Source organism: Dipodomys merriami, unplaced genomic scaffold, assembly GCF_024711535.1.
Source record: "Dipodomys merriami isolate MVZ:Mamm:240054 unplaced genomic scaffold, mDipMer1.0.p SCAF_102, whole genome shotgun sequence".
Lineage (NCBI taxonomy): Eukaryota > Metazoa > Chordata > Mammalia > Rodentia > Heteromyidae > Dipodomys > Dipodomys merriami.
In genome coordinates this window covers 2,608,063-2,618,157 of record NW_027202294.1, presented here as the reverse complement: position 1 = coordinate 2,618,157, position 10,095 = coordinate 2,608,063, and the positions used below count along the sequence as shown (strand labels likewise).

Sequence of the window (10,095 nt, the reverse complement as noted above, 5' to 3'; positions counted from 1 at the left end):
AGAGCTTGTTAAACCTTCCTTTCCTTCATGTTATTCTGCTGCAGCTCAGAGCACTGAGGTAAAGCGGAAACTTTTCAATGGCCTCCATGACATGATCGGCTACTAGCCACCACCTCTGCCATCTCTGTGCTTCACTTTGGCTTCTCTCTTCCCCATTCCACCCCCAAGTACAGCTGCCTAATTCTCCCTCCACTTTGATCCAGCCACTCTGGCATTCTTTCTATTCCTCCAATGCAATAAGCCTCTCATTTGTTGTTCTTCTACCTTGGCCCCCTGAACCTGAATGCCTCACCCCTATCGGGTAGGTGAATGCTTGAACACTAAATTATCAGTGAAGCCTTCTTTGATCACCCTATTTAGACTGGTTCCAGCCTGTCATACTTATTCCTGACTGGGGTGTGTGTGTGTGTGTGTGTGTGTGTGTGTGTGTGTGTGTGTGTGTGTGTGTGTGTGTGTGTGTGTGTGTGTGTGTGTGTGTGTGTGTGTGTGTGTGTGTGTGTGTGTGTGTGTGTGTGTGTGTGTGTGTGTGTGTGTGTGTGTGCTGGTAGTGAGACTTGAACTCAGGGCCTAGATGCTGCTGTCCCTTAACTTTTTTTTTTTTTTTGCTCAAGGTTGACACACTCTACCACTTGAACCACAGCTCTACTTCCAGCTATTTTTTTTTTTTTTGTAAGAGTGTTTAATTGGAAATAAGAGCTTCATGGACTTTCCTGCCTAGGCCAGCTTCAAACCCTGATTCTTAGATCTCAGCCTCCTGAATAGTTAGGATTACAGACATGAGCCACTGGCATTCAGCTTCTGAATTTTTCCTAGTAGCTCTCAGTGCCTGATAACTGTACCCTCCTACACTCACTGGAAAACTAGCTCATAATGACAGTGACTTCTCTTCTTTTTCTTTCTTTTTTTTTTTTTTTGTCTCTTATTCTCTGCTGTATTGGCTCTGCCCAGAATAGAGCCTGGCTCAGATGAGCACTCAATAAACATTTATTGAATGAATGAAGGAATAAAGGAACGGAAATATAGTCCTCAAGTGGTAAAGAATAGAGGCCTGATTTCTAGTATTAGCCCAGACATTAGTTGTGTCAAACGACAATCTGGTCCTTAGATTGTCATCTGTCAGTAGTGGAAAAGTCCCAAGGTCCTTTATCACAGTATTCTATAATGATGCTTGATCAAAATAACCTCACCTGCTTCCATCTGGCCTGAAGTTGGAGAAATAGACAGAGCGTGGTGCTGAGTGGGAGGAGAGAGCTGTCTTTCCTTCTGAGACCAAGGTTGGATCTTTGCTGATTTGAAATGACAGGCAAGTTTCTGCTTTGGACTTGGCAAGGATCTGGGAGCCCTGAGTGAGAGAGGTAAATGAACCAGACCCACCTGCTCAGTGGGGACAAGTGGGGACTGGACACTAGGCTATACTCTTCCTCATGGGGGTGTCCTCGTGATGGCATCCTCATGATGGCATCATGGGAAGCATGCTGTCAGAGGACAGGTGGGGAGGGAAATTGAGGCAGGAGTGGTGGAGCAGGATGCACTGGAGAGGGCTGTCAGGGAGGCTGATGGCTTCACACAGCCTTCAGAGAGGGCTGGGTGGTCCGCAGGCCTCAGCCAGTACCTATTCCTCACAGCCAGCACCAACTCAGAGACAGGGCGGCCAGCCTTTTGGCTGAGGGTAGCCTGATTCTCCTCCTTTTTCAAGGCCTTGCCACAGAACCCTGCTTGTTTTACCCGAAATAAATGGGCTGAGCATATTGGGCCGGCAATAACCCCTTGAAATCAGTTGTTATCACAGTTAACAACCAGTTTGGCTTCAGTTCAGGCTGTTAACTATCAAACCACTAAGTGCCGGTAATGATTGATTCTTGGCCAGTTGCAGCTTGAGTGGGCTGTAAAACCCCATTAGTGAGGGCTCTGTGGAGGCAGCAACTCAAAGATAAACAAATTGGTGGGTGCTCCAGCCCAGCCTCCTCCTCCTAACAGGCCTCGGGACCTGCTAGAGTCAGCCTCAGGCAGTCTCAAAGAGCAGCTTCTGCCCCCTCTGATCCACCTTTCCTCCCACTCCCCTACTGGCCATTCCACTCCTCTCTCCAAGGCAGCTTTAACTCTGCACAGCTCATGTCTTTTCCCTAGACACAAACACAGCCCAACTCCACTCTGCTCCAGCATCCCCAAGGACTTGGGCCTCCTCAGCCTGGAGCTTGAGGTTTCACTTTGGCCTAGCCAGTGACCACCAGCCTTGGCCCAGGCCAGCCCCACTTTGTGGCCAGGATCACAGGCGGGCAGCATGACATTCCACTACCCACCCCCAGACTCCCTCCCACCCTGTGGCTTCCCCCAGGAATTGCTCTCAAACAAATGAAATGTGGGTAATTACTGGGCTGGGGGCTGGACAGGCGACCGTGCAGATGAAAGCGTTTCCTGGACGGTCTCTTCATTTGCATGGCATCAGAAGCTGCTCAGAAGGTGTGACTTTTCCCACAGTGAGACCCCAGCTCCTTGCACAATAAAGCCAGGCTGCTCACCCAGAATTAATTAAAGGGGGAGGGGAGCAGAAGAGGAGGAGGCACCAAGAGCTGGGGGAGCTGGGACTGAGATGTCTAAAGCCCCTTCCCACATCCCCAGGGTCCCCGTATCAGGACAACCCTTTTTTACCCAGAGTGCCTCACCCTCTCCTGCAGGCCGCAGGAAGGAGGCACAGAGCCCACGGTTCCCCAACCTTGCAGGCTTTCCACTTTGCCCTGGGATTTTGATCTATTAGATGGGCTGAACCTGGGACTTGGGCTGAAGGTGTGGGAGGCCCAATGGTTAGGAAGCCTTTGGTTGCTCCTACCCATGACAAGTGAGTTGCTGACAGGGAAGAAGTTTCTAGATGAACCAGGCCAGTAACTGGGAGTAACAATAGGGACCCTCAACAACAGAGGAAGTAGCAGGTTTGAACGATCTCAATTGTGTAAACTAGAGCGGCTCTGGGTTCAGGAGACCTGCTCTTGGACCAATCTCTTCCTTGGTGTGAGCGATATGAATCGCACGGAGCCATATGCAAACATGCTATGTGCCCCACACCATGGCCATTCCTTCATTGCACCAAGGCATGGCCTGATTTTCCTTCCCACAGAATTGTCCTTTCAGCCAGGCTTTGTGTGTCAGTGTGTGCTGGTCCTGGGGCTTGTACTCAGGGATTAGCTGCTGCCCCTGAGCTTTTGTGTTCAAGGCTAGAACTCTACTACTTGAGCCATAGCTCCATTTCCTGCTTTTTTGCTGGTTAATTGGTGATAAGGGTATCACAGAGTTTCCTGCCTGGGCTGGCTTTGAACCACAGACCTCAGATCTCATTCTCTCAAGGAACTAGGATTAAAGGTATCAGCCACCAGGGCCCAGCCAGACTGGTCTTTTTGTTTGCCTTATTGCTTCTCCCTTGGGCCATGCCTGGCTTGGCTTCTGCTCTGGCCCATGAGCCTCCTTTCCCATTTCATCCATGCCCAGATCTTCCTTTAGGCCTGTTGCCTGAGGCCAATCTCTTCCTGGACAATTGTGCCCTGGTTTCTTGCACTGCAGCTGAGCCTAATACTTTCTGCTCACTCTCTCAGCCCAGACATCCCAAAGTTAACACTTGTTCCACAGCACAGGATCAGCTCCAAGCTGGCAGTCTCCTTCAATGCACCCTCCTCACTTTGGAACCTGGCAGCTGCTATTTTCCTTTTTCTTTCTTTCTTTCTTTCTTTCTTTCTTTCTTTCTTTCTTTCTTTCTTTCTTTCTTTCTTTCTTTCTTTCTTTCTTGCCTGATTCTCAGAAAGAACTACTTCTGGAATCTCCCACCTAAGTCTCTCATACACTGGGCATGTCAAAATAGGCACTCCCTTAAAATGTTGCCTTTCTATGGATGACAGCCTAGGCCTGAGTCTGATCACCCTCTGGCAGAAGTAGCCTGGGACATGTTAGCAGTGACTCCGTTAAGCCATGCAGTCCCTGAGAACTCTAGGACCAGCTCAGAGTCTCCTCTGGCCCCTTTCCCAGCTCTGCTGTTCCCACCAAAGAAGTCCCTCTATAGGACAGTGATGGGGACCACTGACAGGCAGAGCTGGAAGGAGGTGACAGAGCCAGTTGATGGGAAGAGCAGAGAAACAAGACTAGCCCCAGGAAGACCCTCTTTCCAACTCATGTTCCTAATATGCAAGTAATGCATTTCAATCATTTAATAACAACTAGTACACAACTGCCCTCATTGTACCCATCCCTAAGAAACTGCCCCTGCCCCAACGTGGGGTGCAAAGGTTTCTCAGTTGCCTGGCCAGTTGCTCTGCTTGTGTTGGGGTATCTGTTCTCAGGAGTACCTCTGTCAGATCAGAGAGCCCTCTACCCCAGGGACCCAGTGCAGGCCATTGATGGGCATGCCTGGACGCTAAGAAGACAAGACACCACAGCCAATGGAATACAAAAATAGAGCCTCTCTTTGGTTAAAAAAAAAAAAATCCCAACAGCAAACAATATCAACAACTAGAACCGCAGCTCCCCAGCTCCTCCTCAGCCTTCTCAGCCAACCCTCCTCTTGCTGGAGTTTTCTCTGGTGCTCCCAAAGACGGGCTCCCCAAGAGTAGGTTGGGCTGCGGGGCGATGGGGAGGAGCCTGCAGGCCTATCGGGGCTCCGGGGCCCAAGTCCTCTGGCTGCCCCGCAGGCTGCGCGTGAAGGGCGGGTAGTTGAGGAACTCGAAGCGCAGGCTCTGCTCGGTGGTGTGATGGCCCCGTGGTAGCCGCTTCATGAAGTGGACCTCGCGCTGGTGCTGGCGTGTCTTGGAGCCTTTGCGGGGCCGACCCTTGCGGGTGAAGGCCATGTACCAGCCCTCGTACTTGGCATTCTGCAGCGCCGTGTAGTTGTTCTCCAGCACGATCTCCGTGAACACGCAATCCTTGCCTTTGCCATTGCTCTGCAGGTAGAGGGGCCAGCTGCGGTGTTACAGAGCTCCCCCCTCCCCCGGGAGGCAGAGGGCCAGCGGCCCCAGACAGCAGGTGGGCACTCCAGCAGATGGTGAGGGGGGCAGAAGCATGGCCACACCCCTTGCCCGGGCACCCGCTCTCTAATCCCTTACAACCAGCAGCCCACCCGGCAACTTCCTGTCCTCCTGGGCAGCAGTGACACATGGCTGTCTACGGAGGGGCTGGGCACGAGGCAGAGAGGCAGGGAGCCGGGCTCTGCTCTGGCCTCCTGCCCATCAGTCTGGCCGGGTTTCCCCACCTACCCCCCTCACACACACACACACACCTCAGCCCCTCAGGACTCCCAGCTCTGGAGGCCCCAGGGCAGCCACCTTATGAGGGAGGGGAGGCCCAGGACGTCAGTCTGAGCCCCCAAGCCCTGGAAGAGGGGAGCTCCAGGCTGGAGAGGAGCCGTGACTAATGGGTCCATTTCAGAGCTCTGCAGAGGGGCTGGGCCTGCGGCTTTCTGAACATTCCAAATGCTGGTACCATGTAATTGGACATAATAGCAAAGCAATTTGGCGATTTGTTAAAAAGATATATGGAATTTACCAACCTCTCCCACCCCCCCCCCCAAGCCCCTTTTCTAGCCTCCCTTCTTTCTCCTGTCTTGATAGCTTTTTGTCTCTCCAGCAGTTTTCTTCTCCTTACTCACAACCCATCATTAGGTAACCCAGAGGTGGCCATGTCTCCCTCTGTCCACCTTATTGAGATCAGAGCTCAAGAGTGTTCTGGAGGAGCTCAGGCAGCCCAGGCCACCCCCGCCCCCCGCAAATCCCAGGGATCACCTCTGTTGGGGTGGTGGGGGCTCACCTTGGCAATCAGCTTCCCTTTCTTATTCATGCAGATGTAGAGCCCAGTCTCAGCTCCCCGAACTCGAACTCGGCTCCCAAAGGTATCAGTCTCCACTATGAGCTTTGCTGTCGAAGAAGATGCAGGATGGTCACTAGAAGGTCCCTGGGCCCTCTGGTCCATAGCCTTATCCCCATTGGCCCCAATTTGGTAACCATTCCAAGGGCCAGGAACCCAAACCATGGGCGCTATCATGCACTGGGCAGTCATGAGAAAGGTGGAGTCACTTTTCTGGTCCTCAGTTCCCACTTCTGGGCCTAGATGGTAAGAACTTTTAGGTCAAGGTTCAAAGTAACATTTCACCTGACTATAGTTCCATAGCTAACCAAAAGATCTCTGAGGATCCTTCCAACTCAGAATATTCCAGGCTCATGCCTTGCAGGTGAACATCTAGGTACAGTGTTTACCTCATCTTGCAGCTAATAGGAAAAGCATTCTCTCCTGTCCCTGCCACCTTGGCCCGAACTCACAGCCTTGACCAATCTACCCTGAACCTTACCTTTCTGGGAGCCCCGTTCTTTGAGATGAGAACAGCTCTCCCTGCACACACAGCCCCAGCCCAAAACCAATTTGCTTTCTAGAAACTCAGACATCAGCTGAGAAGCTTCTGCATCTTTCTCTTGGCTTCCCAGTGACCAGGACCAGCCTCAAAGTCTAGACATCAACAACTCAGTCATCTTCTCGTTTTAACCTCCAGCACAGCTGGGCTTCCCACCCAATTACCAGGCTGGCTTGCCTCATCCTGAGCTCCTGAAGCCAGGAGACAATTCTGTGCCTTCTTTCTCGCCCCCCCCCCTTAGACAGCCAATTTGCCCCAGAAGTGGGTCCCTGCCACCACTCTATGCAACTGCTTTCTTAGAGGCCATTTGTGGAGAGAGAGAGAGAGAGAAAGAGAGAGAGAGAGAGAGAGAGAGAGAGAGAGAGAGAGAGAGAGAGAGAGAGAGAAACAGAGAAACAGAGAAACAGAGAAACAGAGACAGAGACAGAGACAGAGACAGGGAAACCTAAGACAGAGGAGCTGAGGCTTCTGCCCTCCCTTAAGAAAGCAGTTTGGAGACTCAGTTCTCACACAGTCTGTCTCTAAAACTAACACCAAGGGTAGAGGGCACTGAGTTCAGCAGGGTGGGCAGCCCTTCCTGCCCAGTCTGTGACCAGCTCCCACTTCAAATAGGCCCAGAGACAGGACCTAGCCACCTACCCCCCTGTCTGATGCCAAGTTAACTTGGGAAATGCAACTTGCAACTCCTTTCCCACTCACTCCCTTTTGGACCCAGTAAGTCTGCTCATCCCTTTTGGGTCTGCCAGGAGGGGCTTCTTTTCAGGGTCTGGAAAGACCCTAGTTCAGTAAGTCATAAGAGGGCAGGTAAGGACTAAGTGGGTGCCTCTGTCTCTTCCTGGACCCTTGCAAAGCAATCAGGACATCTCCATTATCTTCCCTACACTCTATCTGTCCTGGATGCACATCTTAACACCTCTGTTCTTAGGAAGGGAGTGTGGAGCACTCTGGGTTTAAGGAGACAAGTGGGCATCAGACCTCCTCAGCTTTCTGAAGACAACTCCCCCCACTGCCATCCCCATTCGCTTGACCTCTCCTTCCTTCCTCAAAATCCTAGGATTCTGGGCCATTTGCTCCAGTAGAGTAAACCTTGAAGGAGCCAGACATTCGTTCCTTTCCTTGCAGCAGAGAAGGGCAGCAAGCAGCCAATTTGGAGGGACAAAGGGTCCATAGGCCGGCTCTGCCAGCCCAGCAGGGGAACCGGGCCACCGGGCAGGCTGTCCCCACCCCCACCCAGAGAGCCCCCCATTCTCCTTCCCTTCACAGATGGGAGCTGGGGAGCTGGGGAGCTGGGGCAGCAGCATACAGAGTCTTTACTAACCGGGCTTTTGGAAAGCTTAACATTTTCAAACCTATTCTTCCACCCCAGTGACAGATTTATCCCAGGAAAATTATGTCTCCTCCTCCAGCTTTGAAGGGAAGTCAGCTACGTCCATGCACAAAAAATGCAGCGAGACATACTCGATCCCCCAAAACTGGCTAGAGAAGAGGAGAAAGTATTCAGGAAATGTTAAAAAAGGTGAAAGTAAGAAGAGTTTTAATCGCTCTGCCAGACGCGGGGGTCTCTCTAGAGATTCATAGAGAACAATCTTGAACCTCTTTTTTTTTTTTTTAACATTTACAGACTTGCAACTCCTTTTAAACTCCACATCTGAAAAAAAGGGGGGGCTTGTTCTTTTTGCTGTTTTATATCATTCTTCATTTCTCTTCCTAGCTCTTAAAATGCCTCACCTTTTTATTGCATTTTAATAGAGTCTTCCTCTCTCCTTTCATGCTTGTTTAACTTGGTCATTATTTAAAGGGTTTGAAACTCACAATAATCGCTCTCTAAAAACAACACCAGCCGCCCAGAGGGCTTGCTTTTCTCTTGGTACATCCACAAGTCTGGAAATTGGCCACGTTTCAAGGCAGGAATATTGAATGTTTTAGAAATCAATCAGTCCCGGGGTCTCTGCCTGCAGTAGCTCCTAGTACTCACCACCCCACAGGGAGCCGGGAACCGCCGGCAGCCGCCTGGGGTGTCGCCCAGTGGAGCCCAGAGCGATCCCTTCCAGGCCGACCCCCGTGTGCAACTGAACCCTCTGATCAAAGAACATAAAGGTTCACAGTATCTCCTTTTGCCAAGATGAGAGGTCTGGGGGTGGGGGTGGGGGCGGGGAACATTTCTCTTCTTTCTCTTTCCCACTCACCTTTTGTGGACCCTAGCCACTGGATCCTCTTTCAAGAGCTTCCCTTAAACTGGAGGAAGGCCCTCCCTGGAGCCCTCTGCCTCACCTGCAGCTGGGTAGAGGTCTATTATGGTGTGTGTGTGTGGGGGGGGGGGTGTTCCTGGATGCTTTTATCTGCTGGGCAGGAAGGGGGGCACCTGTGGGCCAAGTCGCTTCCCCTGGGTCTTCTCCAGCTGGCCATCGAGGCTCTCAGCCTTCTTAACTCCTTCCCTTCTGGGGTGGGGAGCAGTGCAGGGGAGGGTGGCAGCCTCGGCGGCCACAAGCTACCTTTCCTCAGAGGTGGGGCCCGGGCCGTGCGCCTTACCGAAAGGGTCCCCGTCTTCTGCCATGGCGTTGATGCGCTTGTTGGCCAGGACCTGCACGTGCTTCCCGCTGGTGCGGCTGTAGAGCTGGTAGGTCCGGATGAGGCGGCGGCTTAGCTGATCCGTCACCAGGCTCTGCTCCCTCACATGCTGTGTAAAATTAGGTGAGGACTGAACAGTTACCTTTAGGAAATTGAAAAATACACAGCACGCCATTATAATGCTACTCCGCCCAGGGGCCCGAGTGGCCCCCCAACACCCTGTCTCCCCCTCCCGCTGCGTCAGGCAGTCAGCAGGGACTGAGGGGGAACCCTCCCAACATGCCAGCACCGGCCGCCCGCCCCCCCCCGGCCCCCGCCTCCACCCGAGGGAGTCCCGAAAGACCCAGCCCAGGATGGATGAGCCCGGGATGGGGGAGAAGCTGGACCCACCTGTTGGGAAACACCCTGGGGCTCCCGGCCAGCTCGGAGCAGGGAAGCGGGCTCCCTGCCCAGCGCAGGCCCCCCGCCCGGGCCTTCCTAGAGGAGCAGGGTGCTTTTAAGTAAGGGGGGCAGCTGTACCCCACCCATGACATTTCTAACGACAAACTTGAGGGGGCAAACGCGGAGAACGCAGAGGACCTGGGTACCCGATCCTGGGGCCGAACCGATCGATCACAAGTCTCCCCCAGAAGGCCTCGGAAAGGGTCCTTGCGCCCAGACTTGCGCCGGTGACAGACGCCCCCGTGCCCCCCGCCCCGCTCCGGCTGTCCCCCTCCTCAGAGGCCAGGTGTGGCTGCTCCGAGGGTTCCCGTGCATCCTCCCCGGCTCGTCTGCGCCCGCTCTCAAAAACCTCGGGCTCCAATCGCGCCCCTCACTTGCTGTGTGACCTTAGGCAGCGCTCTACCACTCTGTTCCTTCGCTCCCTCCCCGGGGCAGCTCGGGGCAGGGTCGCTAAGGTTCCTAGCAGCCCCGCTGCGCTGGGCGCAGAGTCGGTCCTCCAGCCCCCCGACCCGACCCGGCCCGCCCGGCCCCCGGCTCTGCGCAGCGCCCCTTACCTGGGCTTGGAGGCTGAGAACCAGCAAGTGCAACAGCCTGTGGGAGACAAAAGCGGGCGGGTGAGCGGCGGGCGCGGCGGGCGCGGGCCGGCGGGGGCGCGGGGACGGCGGCGGTACTCACAGGCAGCTCAGCGCGGAGCGAGGGCTGCCCAT

General features: G+C 53.7%; 1 protein-coding gene across 8 annotated transcripts; it reads right to left on the bottom strand.

The window, feature by feature from the left end:
* Nucleotides 1-4,628: 4,628 nt before the first annotated feature.
* On the bottom strand, nt 4,629-10,095 carry Fgf8 (fibroblast growth factor 8). Of its 8 annotated transcripts, none has more exons than XM_069993634.1 (6): nt 10,064-10,095; nt 9,763-9,979; nt 9,338-9,424; nt 8,909-9,089; nt 5,782-5,888; nt 4,629-4,919 (listed from the first exon to the last, which is right to left on the bottom strand). In XM_069993634.1, the coding sequence occupies exons 1-6, from the start codon at nt 10,093-10,095 to the stop codon at nt 4,629-4,631; spliced, it is 915 nt and encodes a 304-aa protein (XP_069849735.1). The 8 variants fall into 8 exon arrangements, with proteins under 8 accessions (XP_069849735.1, XP_069849742.1, XP_069849752.1 ...); XM_069993641.1 differs by having other exon boundaries at nt 8,909-9,056; XM_069993651.1 differs by having other exon boundaries at nt 9,943-9,979.